Here is a 19747-nt window from a genome sequence, read left to right as displayed (position 1 = left end):
TGAAAATATCACCATATCTTAAGTATACAAATGAAATGGTAGTTTTCTTAGCGAAGTTTTTTTTAATCGAGTTCCTGGGGAGTACAAAAGATACGGACAAACCCCTACATGTAATGTAATAGCAAAAGACGCTGTCACTGTAGACCGCCGTTATGAGATTTTATATTAGTTGAATGATGGTGAGAATATTGTCCGTAACTTACTAATAAATCTTCAGAAGATCGCATGAGGGTGCAAATTGGTTCTTCGATCGTTTATGGAGACTAAAGAGTGTGTATCAATGAAATTCTTAGATTTAAGTCGGACTCATCCAACTTCATTTTCAGCAAAGATAAAACGTGACGCCGGTTTAGACACATTGACGTTATAAACCATGCGCCGTAAGGTGATACAATACATGGCATAAAACCTCATAATTTGTTTATTTATGCATATATTTATCTGAAATTTGCTATGTATATTTCTAAAATATGTACTAAATAATAGTGAAAATTTCAGAACGCAGTGATGTTTATTATTCACACTAGACAACTTGTCTACGATTTTACGGGACAACTCTCGTAAGTGTAACAATTTTTGTTTAGTAAATTGAATAGTCGTGCTGTAATAAATTACCAGTAAAAGAATTTGTGATTTTTCTTAAAACTACCATTTTTTAAACTAATAATCAAGAAATGAAATTCTTTTAAATAAAGTTTATTGATTTGTGTTTTCAAAGAGTTACAAAATCCGTTTATATTGTTACAGTATTTACTTGCACAAAATATAACAAGATAAAAGATCTTCCAGTACAAACTGAGATGCGACTTTCGGTGACTTTTTCGTGGCCATTCAATCCATTATATTTTCCAGCGAAATAGAGAATCTGTGGGCATTTTAAAGTGCATATTGAGTAAATTAGCAGTTTTGTAAGCAACTGAAAGACATCTTCAAAAAAAAAAACAACTTTATTTTAGAGGCGTTACATGTCAACAGTAAGTTGGAAAATAATAAATTTGAGTATTATATAGATTACGCTAAGACTAAAAGTAAAAAAAAAAATAGGTAACAAACCAATTGAATAAAAGAACTACAGATTTTGAACAAGACTAGCTGTAAATAAAATGAATAATAATATAAAAAAACATAAATTACACAAAAAAACTTCGATATAAGATAAAAAAGCAGTAAAAGCATACATAGTCTCGAGAAAGAACTGGGATATGCATGAAAAAAATATAAAGCACTTGATCTAGATGACATACGAGTTGAATTTTAGAAAACATTTTGGATTGATATAAAACATTAATTAAAGTCATTACGTTTAATATAGAGCTTGGTTGTAAGATTACCATTAACTCGTTTTTATTTTAAAATATTGTAATATTCTATGGTATCTTTAACAGTATTTGAAGCTCACCAGGATATATTGACATAAGAGTAAAAATACTCGTCGTAAATTGACAATGCGTCGTCGTTAAAAATGAATGAATTGTCAAAACATACATATATAAATATTAAAAAATATTTAGATTATAATGGGTTCTTTTCTTTCAGCTTCAACTCCCTGATACAAGTTCTTCGAAACCTTGCAACATTCATGTTTACTGTATACATATTCAAAAATCTTATGGCAAGGACAAAGACGATAAATTTAAAATAAAGTTTTGAAATGGAGTAGAATGGCAAAAAGATGTAAAATATTCCATTTTGTGGTACTGCCTCCACTATTGATATTAGCCATGGCTCTGTTACAATAAAAGAGTGAAATAAGTAACCTTTTTGCTAGGGAAAGAAATATACATCAAAAACATATAATCATAATGTATGATCAAGGTATATTACAAGTGGATACCGGTACATGTTATGTATTTCTAACTTTGTTTATTTATCAAGCAAAATAAACATAAAAAGAAAATACAGTTTATATATTCAAAGTGCCCGAGTCGGATGACCTACAGTGGAAATCTTTGTATTGATAATTAGACTGCATTTTTTCCATTTATTTAAAATAAACTATGGTAAATCATTCCTTTAAGAAATTTTACCTTAATTCGATTTCCTGATCAGAGTATGTTCCAATCATATCCTGTTCTGTTTGATTTCCATATTGCTGTATTAACTGTTGCTTCAACTTGTTCAATGTTTCAATCTCTTTATTATTAATTTTAACTATACCATTGTTTGTTGCCTGCTCTGATTCTTGTTTCTGTTCCTGATTTGTTCGCGTTACATGTTCTTGCAGCACTATTGCTTTTTGCATATATACCTCTAAGTAACATTCTTGGTCTGTAAAAATATAATTGATATTTTGCAGGATAAAAAATATGCATAAATACATTGTAGAAATCCATTTGAATGTTTCTTTATGCTAAAAATCTTCAATTTTAAATTAGAATTCACTAAAACTATTGGGTTATTCTTTTTATATTGACAAGAAAATTTAATGTATAAGCATATATTCATCGTAAAAGATGTTCTTATACATGTCTCTAGTTATTATGATTGGGCCACAAAACTTATTTCAGGGTCATAGGCATCCTTTTCATCATGATACATGATTTATATTCAATCTTTAAATGGTAACAACTTAAGCGTCTTACACTTGTGAAACTATGTCTCATATTTATTAAAGTGAGTGTTTTAGGAATAGCTGAGTTGAGGATCGATTTATGGTATACTTTAAACAAAACTAAATCTTGTACCGTCTGCATCTTTTATAATCGAAACACACAAAAAAATAAATTGATTCTCTGCAACTGGTTTCAAGTGCATCAACTGTTGCTTTAATTCGTTTCCTGTTGAAGAAAAGGACAACCGTATTTTACAGCTTTACAAGGAAAAGGAAAGAAAAAAAAGTTCTTTAAGATACAATGTAAAAAGAGAGGGCGTTTACTGCAAAATTACTAATTTTCTTTAGGATGGGGGTGGGTAATTTTCTTTGTTTTTCAGACATGGAAAGACCCACGACTGATCGATCTCCATAAAGTCTATACATTATTACATGTATGGTGCATCGCAATAAATGTATTTAAAAATATCTAAACTGGGGTAATATCTGTAATTATTATTTAACAGCAATGGTCAATTGCAATAATATTAATCAGGAGCAGAGCAAACACGGACCTCCAAAACGTCAGAGGTAGGATCAGGTGCCATGGAGGTGTAAACATCTCCTGTCGATCGGTGGCGATCGTGTGCTTATTGTCACGATCTGGCTAACGGAAAAGATACATAGAAAATTAACACCATAAATGCAAAACAAAGTTAAGAATTCTTTTGGGAAAAATCGTTTCAAAAATAAATTTTCTGTAATATAACACCTTAAAGAAAATCTGAATACTAAGTACTAAGCTAAACAGAAAGTTAGATTATTGATAAAGCGCTATGTAAATAAAGAGTGAAAAAGGAATATGAAATGTAATGATAAATTGTATATAAGCGATTTCGCAAATGCTAAAATGAGACGATAGCTTTACGTAAAAAAAAATGGGCAATATACCACACAATTGGCAACCCCGAATCTTAGTACATTTACAATTTATAGAAAAAGTAAATATATACCACACAATTGGCAACCCCGAATAGTGATACATTAACAATTTATAGAACAAGTAATATTGAATACATACATTTATATGCTTCAGTTGACATGTAGTCCTGTGTGCATGTTTTACAGTTCTGACGGTAAAATTCTTGTATTTTTCCTCCTCGTGCATTGTATTCAGCACAGTGACCTAGAACATTAAACAATTTTGTTTATTTTAGGTGTCTATATTTTTCGAAAATTCAACAGCATTAATACACACTTAAGTATCAGTCACATTATCCAGCGATGGGGTATACGATGAGAAACTGATGCGTTTTTAATGAAAATGGCGTGGTTGCCGGCCGAGCACCACTAGTGATCGGACGGTGATTGAGTCTATTTTACGACTCGGTGGGGTCATCGGTAGGAAATAATTCGTAGTTAAAATTCAGCAATGTATCCAACGATGCCTGACATCGCTCCTCATCGGCAACCGATCATTAAAACATCTTTCGAGGATCGGCCGATGTATGGTCGAGCATCGTCCAATATCCGTTGAATCTGAGGTCATCGGGGGTTTGAGTGGTGTTCAACAGATAACGGTCGATTATCGGTCGATGTTCGACCAAACAATGGCCCATAGTTGACCGATGTACGAACGATGATCACCAATGTATGAGCAATGTAATATTCATCGGCCGATTATCCTGGAACATCGGTTTAAGATTAGCAATGAATTGCTGGGCCTTTGTAAGTCCGACCGGCAAACACGCCATTTTTATCATAAAACGCATTGGTTGCCCATCTTATACCCATCGCTGGATAATATGACTGATACTTTCATGATTACTAGACCGATGTGGAGCGATATCGGGGCATCGTTAACACCACAGATTACCACCGGTCTACGGCAACCGGCCGTGAAATGTGACCTAGGCATTAAAGTAAGCTTAAGACCTCTTGGTAGTATATGTACCTTTGTTAGTCCTTATGCATTTTCCCTAATTTTATTTCTCAATGACCTTGAATTTTGACATATTATCTGTATCAGTCAATACATGATGTTTCTTTGAATCATGAACAACAAGCATAGGATCAGTTTACATTTCAAGAACTGTTGAATATTGAACCCGATTTTAGGACTTGAATGTTAAGATCCATATACAGACAACCATCGAAAATAAATGTTTCCTTTAGTACTGTATAACAGTATGAAGACAATAAAAAGTAATTGTTCTATGTTTATCAGATTTTTAAAATAAAAAACACAGGGGGGTGGGGGGGATAAGGAAGCATACAAAATATTCTACCTCAACTAAATCAGTGCTACATTATCACATCATAGTAGGCGAGATGACGTCAATTCTAGAGCACAAGTTTTCGTAATATTTGTATTTAGAGATGTAATTAAACTCTAGAAAAGTTTTTTGTTTTGTCTGTCCTTAAACGTGCCTTCCAAGAATTTTTTAATTCTATTGAGACTTCACCAGTAGCCGGTGGAGAGTTGGAAAGTTTGTTCTCTACCCAGCACTTAAGCCATTGATCAGTGAAGGATCTTTTTCAGCCAGACATGGGATTTCAGTTTATACCTTTTCATCCATTTCAACGTCCAGCAGTGGGGTTCGAACCCGCAACGTTAAGATAAACTCCTTACTTCGGAACTCTGCGCTAAGTGCTTAGTGAGAAGATATGGAAATAACGAACAGTATTCAATCTCAAAGTCCATAAAACAGTACAAAATAAGATCAGAGCAAACACGATCAAGGTAAGGGATTTGTATTCCTGAAGAAATAGAAATTAAAATCAGCAGTTGCATTAAATTATTTTGTTAAAGTACATCGGAATCATATCATTTTGACGTTGAAAATTAAAAACGATGTGTTAAAGCTTTAATTGAAATCGCAAGAGTCATCGCCCTCAGTGTGTCTTTAACTAGTTTTCAAAATTGTAAAATCAGCGATACCTGAACGAATACTTGTTGCAGGTGCACAAACTTCCACGGTTTCATTTTGCCAAGGATTAATAAGGCAGTGATATTTCAAATCTCCTCCACATTTGTCGTTATGATTTGAACAACCAAACTCATTCGCAGCCTTAATCCATGATGATTCATTTACAGGGCACGATGTGGAAATATTTTGTGTTGATTTGGAAAATCCACAGTACTCAGTATCCACTATATAAGCTGACGAAATTGTCACCTAAAACACAAAACCATGAAGAGGCCTACTCATTCAGTATCTTAAAATGAAAAGAACAGTTAATTATTATTATTTGATCTGTAAGGTTAGAAATGCAAGTTTTCTCAGTATTAAAACCCTACACATTCTTTATAAGCTTATTTTCCTCACATGTCAATTTCCAAATGCACACTGTATTTAATTCAAATTATTTCAAGCTCAGGCTAGATTTTTGTTTATTTGAGCTCTACCTATCTATGATTTGGCAAAAATAGAACCATCGTCATTGATATGATCAATGTTGTAATGCTTTGTTTTCGGGGGTTCAATTGCAAGGAATCTACATTGTATGTATTATTTTAGTTGCATCTTTTCCTTCACGTGAAGGCTCGTTTTTCAAAACGTTTGCATAAATACAATGTAATAAACCATCACATACCAAACCTTTAGAAATCCATTATATGTAAATGAAAAGCAACAATATTATTAGTAAATTAAGGGTTACCCAGTAATGTTAGTAAAACAAATATTTAGTATGCATTCACACCGATTTTTTACACGAAAAAAAAATAACAGTCCCATTATCGAAAGGAATTCAGTGCCAAAAAATATCAGGATTAAAACTATCTTGAATAGTTTTTATTGACAGTAGATATATTTTGAAAGACTTAGATAAATTTTAAAATGTCTGACACTTTCAAAGAGGAATATGCTGCAACTGTGTTGCTAAATCAGTAAATCGCCTTCTTAATAAACAAAACAACTTTTTAAACAAGCAAAGAGGCCTAAACTTCAACTGTATTACTAATAAGTAAGGGAGTATTACATGTATATAGAAATACAAATTTAATAATTTCATTAATATGTTAATTGATTCCTTTCTGTTGTTTTGATGCCGATATTTTGGAATTTACTATTACTGCCTTTCATGGTCAGTAATAAATGTATTTGCGACGAATATTTTAATTCTCTTTATTTTGGAATTTACTATACTGCCTTTCATGGTCATTAATAAATGTATGTGCGACGAATATTTTAATTCTCTTTATTGAATTAGCCCCTCTTAAAGTAGAAAGTCTTGACTTTTATTTAAACCTAATTTTCATTGGATATATTATTTCTACGAGTTATTTCCCTTGAGGGTCATTTTGGTGGTCAACCTTGTAATTTTTCATTTTGTCTTAATAAATGTAAGGAGATATATAGCAGAAATATTTTTAAGGGAAATCTTCACGGAATGAATTTTTTTTAATAAATACACTAACACCAATCTTAAATTAATCATTTTAGTTCATAAGCACCCCCAAAGCATGTCAAAAAATAAAATAATCTTGGTCTGAAATCCATAAAAGCAAATTAATCAATATTATACAAGAATATGTACGCAATATACTCAAATGAAAATTTCGAAACATGACGAATCACTTACAGCAGACATAACAAGAAATGATAACACAAATTCAAAAAAAAAATTATAGATATCTAAGATATGTTGATTTCGCATATCACGGTCATTAAAAGTTTATATCGAGAGATCGTCCGGGTTTCACTAGACGGAAACTTACACATTTAACAGTCATGGATTCTTCATCGACACGAATGATAAAAAAGTTAATAAACGATTTGAATACGACGAATAAAAAAAAAGAAAGCAGCTTTACTGATTAAACCTTATTTGAAGGCAAAAGTATTTATGCAATTTTAAAGGTAAGACAAAAAGACATAGCGCTTGTACCTTATTCAAAATTAAAGCTAATAACAATATAAATTAATTCCAATGCTTTTTTTATTGCAAGAGAAAGGAGTTGGGGATGCATACCTGTAAGACCGCTGAAAATATCTGTATGTAGGACACCGATTGGTATTCCGGTTTCATGCTGGAGTCCAATGCTCTTTTGATACTTTCCCTAAAAAATAGATTTTGAAATGTATTTCGAATCCATAGGTTAATACGATATAGGAAAAGAAGTGAGATCCAGTTATATGGCCATTAGTTTTAACAGAGGAATATTACCAATACCCGTTGTAAGTACATCAATTATCATTTATAAAGCGCAGTTAAGTAAGTCTTAGATTTGTTGTAAAATGTGCTTTATTTAGAAAATAATTAATTTCATTATAATGTGTATTGGTAACAATCCGCTGTTAAAACAAAAGTCCAAATAACTGTATCACACTTCTATTCTAAATGACTGTGTTGTGTGGAACAGGGCTATCGAAAGCAAGTTTTATAACTTGCCTAGATAGCCGAGCGCTTTAGCGTGCTGTTCCTGTACTGCCAGGAGACAGGTTCCGAAGGTCGAGAGTTCAACACCGGGCTGGGTCGGAAGTAGGTATCCATATAAAAGTGAATTTCTTTGTGCTTTCTATATTAATATTTCTTCACTTTGGGCAGTTATGTTAGTTATGTTAAAATGTGCTTTATATATTAGATTGGGATATCTAAGGAATTATGAGTTAGGCATTTTAGAGAGATCACAGAAGGAAAAAAAAATGTTTTGAAAATTATTTCTTTCCTCGTGCCTCGTGGTAAACCCCTCACGTTTATTTTAAAAATGTTTTTTCATCATTTTTTCCTTAAATTTTTCAGTACTTTGAATTATAAGGAAGTGTCCCAAATCAGAAAATACAACAGAGACTGGAACGGGGAAAATAACTGATAATTTATGTGCATTTTGCATTTCACAGACTAAATTTAGAAAACGATATTTTTGGAGGGCTATTTATGTAGTAGAAGACAGAATTGAAAAGAAAAATACTATATATTAAAAAAATACGTCTCATGCTGACATGTACGTATTGATTACAATGTGCCTAAAACATTTCGTGAGTTTTTTGAACAAAGAAAAATATTTTAAATTTATATTTTATTTTAATTAAAGTTTTATTGAATGTGTTTAATATTTGATCATTTGTTCATATGAAATACAAAACGTAGCTTAACTCTTTAACGCATATGTTGAAGGGAGATCTAAAAACTCCCCGAAAACCTAACGCATTAAGGGTGTAATAAATGTAGGTTATATATAAGAAATTTCGGTTGATTACCGTATATACTCGCCTATAAGTCGGTATTTTGGGAGTTAGATATTGGTCTAAAACTCTACGTCCGAGTTATAGGCGAATATATATACGGTAATTCAAATTATCTTATTCTTACTAGAGCTGGGTATCGCGGCTGAAAAATCGTATCGCGATATATTGCAATATTATATTTTGTATTGCAATATATCACAATATAAAATTTTTAATAATTTTTTTCTTTTCATCAATGTTAAATGAAAACACAAACTCAAATGACATGTATTCTCGAGTTGATATTGCAACTGCCTGATCGTGTTGTGTGTATGTAAGTGGCAAGCTAAGTTTTTTGTGGCACAACTTTAAGAATCAAGTTGTTATATTCAGATTCTGCTTTAACATGAAGGGCTTATATGTAACAGTTGTCGTCTTTTTGTCTCTGACAGACATGTCTTTGGTTTCCGATCAAACTTCACATTGCTTGCCGCCATATTTTACCTTGAAAAGGGGAAATAGCTCTTTTTGTAACAATTAATAGCATATCGAACCCGAACCGGTATTCACAAAAAAATACCGCAATACGTATTGTGAAGAATGAAATCGGGATACACCGGTTAACCGGTAATATCGCACAGCACTAATTCTTACCATTGAATTTCACGGTTCCTCTCATACATTTAGGGTACAACACACTCATCAATCCATTATGTGGCGAAGGCCTTAAGTTGTTGTTCACTTTAAGTGGGGATTTCCGTTTCAATGTTTCGTTTATGACAAAGAACTGATTGGTAATCAGGTTATCTTTTAAAGAGTTTTGTGAGTAAGAAAAAATAAACTTTACAGTCACTGTAAACAAACATTATGAAGCATAGTGATACCAATTAAATTGGGTTACGTATTGTTATCTATTTTTCCAACAATATATGCCACATTGATTCTTATAGCATTTTACTCGTAATGTAATGATCAAAGTGAAATATCAGTGTATACTTCGTGTATACTCCTTATACAAAGGTATTTGAAAATAATACGATGTTACGACATATAGATATACACACATATGCTTTCACCATAAACGTATCAACTTAAAAATACATATATACAAACAAAAATCGACGATGAATATTTTGAAACAACTTGCCAAAGATTAATTCGAAAAAAAAAATATAACAGAATTATGTAAAACTAATCAGAAAGAGTTTATAATTTTAGGATAATAATAAGATTTTCCTTTAAATATATAATTCCATCAGAATAAATTTAGTCAAATTATAGTATGAAATTTTAAAATATCGAATAGTATAGAAGCTTCATCTCAAGTCGATGAAACAATACATTTCAAGTGCAAACAAACATAGACCTTTACAACATCAAATGTTGGATTAAGTGGCATGGAGAAGTGTGACCGTCGAGTGCTCCTTGTCATGATCGGGAAATAACGAGAAAAAATGCGTCGGCAAATCAGTGTGTGAATTATGGTCTAACAATGAATATGAAAAACACCAGTCAGCATTATATATAGTTTTAAGTATTTTCTTGCTACAACAGGGAAAAGAGTTAACGGAAGCTTGAAAAATCGGAAAGAAGATTGAATAATGGTCTATCAATAAATATGATAAACACCAGTCAGCATTATATAATAGTTTTAAGTATTTTCTTGTTACAACAGGGAAAAGAGTTAACGGAAGTTGGAGAAATCGGAAAGAAGATAACATTTTTTCGATATTTCTGAAAAATCACTTTATTTTTATATTTTATAACTAATACGCGTCAGAAACATGATTTGCTTATTAAGCTCTTTTTTATTTATTCATCACAGTCCCAATGACAATTACAGAAATATAATAATGTACTCATATCAAGCAGGTTAATGTTCATTAATGTCATTTAATTATGTACCATCATTGCCCTGATGATCTTCAGAACTCAAATGAATATTTTTTTTTGTTATTCCTCAATATTCTCAATTATCCTTCAGGAGAAACGTACGCTTTTCAATAAGAGTTAAAATTCCTGAAATGGGACGTTCAACACGGTATAATCAAATGAAAAAATATCTATTTTTTTATTTTACAGAAATATAGTTAATATACATAAAGACTTAAGTACTTGATTTACTATTTGAAGTAGTCAAATGATGGTAAATTGTAACTTGAAACATCTTCCCTGTTTGCCCCCCCCCCCAATCAATTAAACAATTAAATAAACCTGTATTTGAGACGGTCCCTAAAAAATACCTGAATGTGAGGTTTTCCCTAAACTTGGAATGTGCACTGAAGTTAATGTAAGTTGTTTTTGGTATAAAAATTAAGAGTTTAACTATTGTAGTTTTAACATAATAAAACCCCTTACTAGAAAAACAGCGCAAATGTAAATATTGATCATTGCAGAATTGATCTACTCTTTGAATGGTATCTTTAAGAAATCTCTCAAGAAAATATGTAACTTACATTAAACTTCATTACATGGTGTAGAGTTAAGTTGACCTTTACCCTACAGCGATCGGTGGCTAGTTCGGGAATCTTGGAATCAAAGGTATGTGTATATTTCCAAAAATCCTTTAAACAACAAAGTTATGCATAATCTCTCCGACATATTTAATTATATGGAAACATTCTCAAGAGGAGGATATTCGGATATTTCATATTTGTTTCGAATTATGTTATCGGGAGGGGGGGGGGGGGGGTGGAGGTAGTGCAGAACCAAAGCAGGAAATTAGGATTATTCATAGGAATATATAAATTTTTATTTTTGAATACTTTCCTCTAAAAAACAGCAAAGCCTTGATCAGTCATTCAATATAAAGGTACATTTATACATGAACCAGGTAGTTTAAAGTTTATTTTAAGGCCGTGTCAAACTGTTATGCTACGATTGCCCACAAATAAGGGGAAAAAAAGTTAAAAATCGTCGTTCATCGCCAAGTTAGTTTTGCGAGTTTTAAAGAGCGTGTGGATTATTTTGCTGCTAGATCTAGAACAATTTGTCTACGATGGCTGTGCAAAAAGTACGAGGTTTGTACAATCTTAAAAGTACGAACTGAGGCGATGGCCAGAGTTACAAACTGGTTACGATATTTCTACGATTATGAAATATTAACGCGGTTACCTACGATACTCGTACGAACGACTACGATGTGTCACGTTATGCCTACATGTAAGTCACATTTCCCGGCCGGTAGCCGTAGACCGGTGGTAATCGGTAGTAATCCGTGGTGTTAACGATGCCCCAACATCGGTGCACATCGGCCAAGTAGTCCTTAAAGTATTAGTCACATTATCCAGCGATGGGGTATACGATGGGCAACCGATGCGTTTTAAGATAAAGATGGCGTGGTTGCCGGCCAGACTTACAAAGGCCCAGCGATGCATTGCTAATCCTAAAACGATGTTCCAGGATAATCGGCCGATGTATATTACATCGCTCATACATTGGTGAACATTCTTCGTACATCGGTCGACTACGGGCCAATGTTTGGTCGAACATCGACCGATGATTGGTCGTTATCTGTTGAACACCACTAAACTCCCCGATGACCTCAGATTCAACGGATATTGGACGATGCTCGGCCATACATCGGCCGATCCTTGAAAGATGTGTTAATGATGGGTTGCCGATGAGGAGCGATGTGAGGCATCGTTGGAGGCATCGCTGAATTTTAACTACGAATTATTTCCTACCGATGACCCCACCGATTCGCAAAAAAAAGACCCAGTCACCGTCCGATCACTAGTGGTGCCCGGCCGGCAACCACGCCATTTTCATAAAAAAAACGCATCGGTTTCTTATCGTATACCCCATCGTTGGATAATGTGACTTATACTTTATATACATTGTACACGATAATCCTATGATTAATGGCGATATCTTACAAATATACATGAAAGTTTATGCATAAATAATAAAAGGTTATTTGTCTAAAAGCATTAAACATAATAGTTAAGTTATTTGAAAAGTTTAAAAGCTACATTCTGAGCTTTTGATTATTTTCCATCTTTTATTGAATTTATTGAAAATGGTCCTAATGATTTCTGTGACACATGCATTTTCAGTTTATTTCACTTTTCTTAGCTTTTTTTTGTTTTATTTTAAGGTAGTATTTTGATTTCGACAGTGTTTACATCAGCCAACGTCTGTCTACATGTACATCGTAATAACTCGTAGTTCAATCGCATAGTACTTGCCATAAATCGTATGTCCTTTTTCGTACCATATTCGCGGGAAAATCGTTCTTGATTCCTATCAATTTAAAAAACACTCGTAGTAACTCGAAGGACACTCGCAGTAGTTCGCAAGACACTCGCAGTGTCACAAGTACTACGAAGTTCCTTGAGTATCGCATGAATGCCGAAGATTTATTACGATACATGTATATGTACGAGTGCAGTGCGGGTGATGTGCGATTGTCTACGAATAGTTAAAAAATGTACTATGTCACGATTGTTTTGAACATGCCCAAAACAATCGCCGATTTTGGCGATTTGCTGCGATCCAACATGATTAAGAAAGATATTCTACGACTACCTCTACGATAAATCCCGATTTGCTGTGATTTTGGAATTCGTGATGAATCGTAGGTAGAAATTATGACTGTGTGACAGGGGCTTAAGTTACAAACTCCAGGTTAGGACAAGCTAAGGCCACAACAGGAATTAAACTTTTGCAGAAAATTAAATTATCTTTTCCTATTCTCATAAGTCATGATTAATCAAAAAAAAATAGAAAAGCTTACACGTCAGTCTTTGCAGATAGAGATACATGTACATGCACCCTTAATCTGGGTTTGTTTGGGGTTGGCGTTAGTACAGTTATTTGGCCAGTTCCGAATAAGAAACCGAGTCAACAGTGCTACAAATATACCATTAATTATTTCAAAATCTAAGTGATTTGTTAAGGTAGTTCGATGACTTGTGGAATTACATATTGTTTCATAAAAGTTCAGCCTTCCCTCAAAAAAAAATATTTCGCAAGTTACCATAGGTGTCCATTTTACCAGTTACGAATAAGCTGACGGGTTCCGGAAGCCCTGGAGATTCTTATTCAATTCAATTCAATTCAATTCAACCCTAAATTAAAAAATATACGTCCCAGACGTTATCCATTGGCATGCCTAAGAAAAGTTAAATCAATTGCTTACTGAAGATTCATTTTGTTATTTTTTATTCATCCAAAAGAATTGGCAACATATATGTACATAAGCATTACTATGAAAACTGAATAATGACAGCAAATAAAAGCAACAATTTACTAACGTTTTCTCCAATAGATATCACAGAAAAATAATGTAACGAGAGAAAAAAATCCTTAATGCGAAAGCTTCAGGGAGACACATGAATTTCCCATACTTTGAGAAGCCAATTCATGTTTTTGTGATATGTCTTTCTATGTTACTGATCATGACTTATTTGTTTTCTACACATTGACATACATGAATCAAAAGATAAGGAAGCGTACAACTGTAGAAACCTTGCAGAAAGATGAAACAAGAAACATATGATAACATACATGATGGAACATATTGCAATTCATTGGAAATAGATTTTAATTTTGTCTTCTGCTAAATCAAGCTCAATATATTATCTGAATTCATATGAATACAAAGTCATCAAAGAGTCATGCAATTTTAGCTATGCATAATGATATTTTATTCCATTTTTTGTGTTCTCAAAAATCAAAACAAATCACCATCCCCATACATTTATTCAGCAAAATAAAAACACCTTTTGAATTCGCGAATATGATATAAATTTCTATTATTTCTAGGAAAAAATTAAAATAAGAAAAAAATATCCTATCTCAAAACTGAAAAACTGCCTCTCTTTAGACACAGCTAGTAAGAAAACATTTTCCGCAGAGCTCCAGATAAAGTGCGTATTTGCGTAAATACGCATTAAATTTTACATGATATGCATTGAAAATTAAAATAGAGCGTACAATTACGCATTAGCAATCATAGATATGCATCACATCACGAAAGTACTGCGTACAACAATTTGAAGAATACAGGTACGACTTACTTAACGATACGAATTGAGGTTAACTCCGTGTTTGATTTTTCTCAAAACGAAGTACAGATTTAAAAGCCTTTTAGTGACCAGGAATATTCTAGTAATGACGACGACGATCCATTTCGGGAGATTTAGATAAAAATCCATTTTTATGTAGAAAGACTATACACTTGGCATAATTTTTGTTTTATTCTTATGGGTTCATAGCCAATTTTTCATCCCTCTCAACTTGCCATATTAACGAAGATTCTTTTCTCTCAGTTTACTCTTGATACGATATCTTAAACAAAGGAAAAGTTCTCTGACTCTATGGTAGCTTGACCTACTGTACAATCTTCCTTGTCAAAAAAGAATCTTAGCAAAAAGTCTTGTTGGTATTTTCAAAATTTATTTAAATAAATACAGTAACCGAATTTTAACGTTTTTTTCTTTCTTCAAAACTTCGATTACAAGCTCAAAATCAAAATAAACGTCAAACATTTACAGTATATATAAACAAAATAATCTTTAATCATTTTAATGAAAACCAAAATCTGCATTGATTTGAAAATCAGGGAGTAAATACACTTTAAGGTAAAAAATTATCTGGAGCTCTGTTTTCCTCATCAAAAACTGCATGTAGAATGTACAGCAATTATACAAATGCTTCACCAACTCAGGAAATGTGTGTCAATTACTACTCAGTGTTCTCAGTGTATTAAAAATGAAAAAAAATGCATCACTTTTCCGGGTCTTGTTTATCATGTTTATGATGCAGCGCTATACGTACTATAATTATAACCCCCGCTTGAGACATGTGAGAAGCGGCAAGGTATATAGTAATCGGTATGTCCGCCCGTGTGTACGTTCGTCTGCTACGCTTGTGGGAACTCACCTGTTATCCACAACTCCGCTCACACCACTTAATGAAGTTTGATGAAACTTTCACAGAATCTTTATTACATCTTGCCTATTTAACTTTCTGATCCGATATAAATTTTGGGTTTCTCACTGTAAAAGTATGTAAACTGCCATTATATTCATATGGGAGGCAGGGGTTACCATTTAGTGAGCTCATTGCTCACAGTACCTGTAGTTACATTAGTATTGCTTTAGTGCCATCCGCCCCCTCCTTCCTTTCTTATACACTGTAAGTTTAAAAATGTGCTGGTAATTTTTTCATGCTTCACATAAACTGACTCATGGATGTGGCTGACGGGGAAATCATATATTTTGGAGAATTTTTTTCATTTAAAACAGAAACGAAATCCACATGCTGGATGCCCGGGAGTATGCGTGCAAGTTAGACATTTGATTAATTTTTGTTTAAATAAACGTAAAATTGTCCCGAATATTTGACGATCATTCCTGTAATGATTTCAAATAATGTACTACGGTAAATAGATATTATGGCATTCCTTCTTAAAATAAACATATATCTCCATCAGTGCTTTACTTGGAGAGGAGGGGAGGCACAAATTGTTCATCACAGAATATCATCCTTTACTCAACACAATGTTTATCGAAAGATACCGGGGAGTATTTGATGCATTCAAAGTTTGCGCAACAAGATATACTAACTACATTAAAAGGCACTGTTCTTGAGTCAGCTTAACTCCATATCAATGTTATATATATAAGTGTGACTCAAAAAAATACAAAAACAGAAACACAACTTCCTGTGCAAATCTTAAAATACATTCAAACTAATTATCTCGTCGGTGCAGTTCACTGATGGAATGTTTTGGATATCATTCGGAGAATTCTATGAGAACGAGGAAAAAACTGGATACATGGATCAAAGGATAATACCTTTTTCATGGATATTATATATATTTCAGATATATTACATTTTTACAACAAAAAATGTAAAAAAAATATATATATATATATATATATAAAAGAAAAGATTTTTGTTTATACAAAGGTTAAATTATGCCTTGTTTGAATTGTTTCATGTAAGGTAAAACATTTTAAAAATACTACAAATAGGTTTTGCCACATGGTCATCAAAAACACAATTTTACGGATTATTAGAAGGTCACCTTCGCTAGCCAAGGGTTTTCAGTCCACTCTACTCTCCATAAACATTTTTAGGTAGCAGAGCGGGCCGAAAACCTTTGGCTAGCAAAGAAGCGAACGCTATTAGTTATCCAGGTTCAATGAATGGTGTACGGGAATTTACCCCGGGTTTTATTCCATACAACTTGAGGCCAAAGGGTTATGGAATACAATCTGGGGGTAATTCCCGTACTCCTTTGATGGGACCTGGATAACGAATTTATTTCCTAAGTTCCCAAATAAATTCTTTGTAAACATGGCCAAACAACTTTATCCTGCCTCTGATAAAAATCTAGCAATACTGTATAAATCTTGTTATGCTGTCTACCCACCTTATATTGCTAAAAACCCCCTCCACTTGCCCTACCTACCATTTACCAAACATACATCATCAATATACTACTCAAGTCGGACGCACGGAAATATACACCTGACCTTGTAATAAATGAAAGCTCGTATTACAAGCTTCGTGTACATAATTAGGAAAGACTATAGTTTGCAATTAAGACTGTTTATCTAATACAACCAAAAATGTCCTGTCAAGTCCATGTGCGTTCAACATTAATCCAAAAGCAGAGTTTATTACACGGAAATGTTATAATACTATCCATAACAAAATTATGACCATATTTTTTAACGTTTGCTAGCTTATACGAGGGTTGTTCAAAAAGTCTGTGGACGATGTCATTCTTCGTTACATTGCTCAGTAGAAATTTAAAATAAGCTCAATATAATATGTAAAAAAAAGTTTTGTTGATGTGTGAAGTTTCATTACATTGGATTTTCCAGAAATCAATTTACTTCATTTTAAAATTAACATGTTGTGTAACCGCAGAGCACACTTAACGACAATGTAACGTAAAAGACAGCGTCAAAAATTTCTAAAAATTGCCATTAATCCCTATATATTTCAATGAGTATAATCCAAAGCCCACTCTTCAAATCCTTTTTCCTTATACTTGACATTCATTTTTAAGCTGCAAATCATTTACCAGAGACAAAACGACAGGTCCCATTTTTTAGGGTATAAAAGCATATACGTTACACTATATGTGCTTTGTTTTCATGAAGTCAAATCTATATTTGATGATAGGCAAAGCATGTGCCTCAGTCGCATCATCTCGGGTCTTCCCGTCAGAGATCGGAAAAACTAACTCGAATCTACATGTATTAACCTCGCCGATTGTTAACAATTTATACTTCTGATTTGTTTAATTATAGGATATAGACGGAGTTAAAAACCCCTTCTATAGTATATTTTAGGTTATACATAATTATGTTTCTTTACAATAAATAATAGCAGGCAGCAATGTAGCACATTTATTTTCATGTATATTTAGAATCTTTATGTTTAGTAGGGGGTCAACTGAAGACACATGTATACTATAAATGCCAATGTTTTTTCCCATGTTCTGTTTTCTTAATTAATCCCCCTTTTTTCTATGTATAAAATTTACAATGACATTATAGTGCTGGGGAGATAATTGAAAGTTTTGCCTATTTATACTGCCATTTTAGTTTGTAAGAAAATTCAGTCCAACGCGCACATACAGATGAAAACTGCGAGAGTACTTGATAGAGAAGTAAAAAAAATTGAAACATAGCTTTTTCTGCAATTAAAGTAAAACTTTTGGAAGAATTAATCCAGAACCGTGCGAACTATTTTGTGCGCAAAAAATATACAGTTTTGTCAATGGGTGTAATTGTAGCTCTTCTGTAAATCAATATCTTTTTTTCCGGAGAGCTACTGTTCTGCAGCTAACTCTCGGCAGCCTACATAAATATTTCCTTGTGCTTCTTGCGTTAAGTTATTAGCCAGAATTAAATTCAACACTCGTTAGATCGTTATAAATAGCCCACTGATTTTCCTTACCATGCAGTGACCATGTGGAAAAGATTACATCATGCAGATGTTCTGCTTTCCAAGGAGAATAATCTGAAACTGATCTAGATAAAAAAAGACGAATCTATAAATTAATGAAATAATTTCTTTTGAATTCTTGCGCCTTTTTTTCGTTTCTTTTAATTTTAGAATGAATTCACAGAATGATTTTATTATTATTATTATTATTATTATTATTATTATTATTATTATTTTGCTAAAAGCAAAACGGATATAAAAAGAGAATAAAATAAATTATAGCACAAAAAATGTAGTTCTGTAGTTTTGCATGAAGAAAGACGTAAAATACTTGTATTGTAGTAATGAAAATGTGCCATGGGCCCTATGAAAATAATATCCTAGAAACAAAAATCACAAATGATGCCATATGAAAATCAATATATGAATTACATGTTGAAATCTCTATCGATTAGGTATTATTTAAATTGTCCTACACTAACAAAGAGTAACTACATTATACTCACACATGGGGATATGACTACAGTCCCTCATGATTGCCCCACACTGTATATTTGATAATATTTCGAAACACTCACCTTGTACTTGAGGAATAGTGGGAAAACGGGTGTTGCTCGTAGAATCTGGGGTTTGCAGACGTATTTTTAATGCAGATGATAAACAACAACTCTTGTTTTGAATAGGAAGTTATTTTTGTCGTCTCAAGTGTTGAGCCTAACAATTACTCTTTATGTGCCTTACTTCTTTGTATATCTATATATTTGTGGTGATCACACGGATTTTGTAGCCCTAGTCTTAATAGTTAAGTTGCTAGACTCGATGCTTTTTTTTAAAAACAACAATTGGGCTTAGTTTCTAATACTAGTCTGATACAGTAAAATCTTTCCTTCCTTTCTAATATCATAATGTAACTAAAATAAGCTTCATTTATTGCACTATAGAAATTGGAGTATCAAATCGGGTTTGATTAGACCCAACTTGAAAAAAAAATGTCCGTTACGTTTTGGGTCATCTCCGAGCGCATATCCTCATATACCAATGAATGAAATTTAATCAGAGACTTTCACGGAATCTTAAATTTGTTTAATATTGCAATTGTAACCTCCTATCGTACATTTTTATCTGAAAC

At 32.8% G+C, this 19747-nt stretch overlaps 1 protein-coding gene across 3 annotated transcripts in view; it reads right to left on the bottom strand.

Annotated features, from left to right (window-relative positions):
- Positions 1-680: 680 nt before the first annotated feature.
- Positions 681-19747, bottom strand: part of LOC134263172 (uncharacterized) — a 38586-nt gene continuing 19519 nt past the window's right edge. The window contains exons 1-6 of one of the 3 annotated variants that reach the window (XM_062745589.1): positions 19125-19221; positions 7508-7595; positions 5472-5709; positions 3612-3716; positions 2028-2268; positions 681-1727 (exon numbers count right to left, since the gene is read on the bottom strand). In XM_062745589.1, coding sequence (XP_062601573.1) covers positions 1634-1727; positions 2028-2268; positions 3612-3716; positions 5472-5709; positions 7508-7564 — 735 coding nt within the window. In that variant the 5' untranslated portion in view covers positions 7565-7595; positions 19125-19221 and the 3' untranslated portion in view covers positions 681-1633. Of the gene's footprint in view, positions 1728-2027; positions 2269-3611; positions 3717-5471; positions 5710-7507; positions 7596-9357; positions 9444-19124; positions 19222-19747 lie in introns of those variants that run through there. The other 2 variants (XM_062745518.1, XM_062745657.1) reach the window with 2 other exon arrangements.

Source organism: Saccostrea cucullata, unplaced genomic scaffold (genome assembly GCF_032062105.1).
Source record: "Saccostrea cucullata isolate Sc308-1 unplaced genomic scaffold, CSIRO_AGI_Scuc_v1 ctg808, whole genome shotgun sequence".
Classification (NCBI taxonomy): domain Eukaryota; kingdom Metazoa; phylum Mollusca; class Bivalvia; order Ostreida; family Ostreidae; genus Saccostrea; species Saccostrea cuccullata.
Note: the sequence above shows the minus strand (reverse complement) of the source record. Positions and strands in the feature narration are given on the sequence as shown.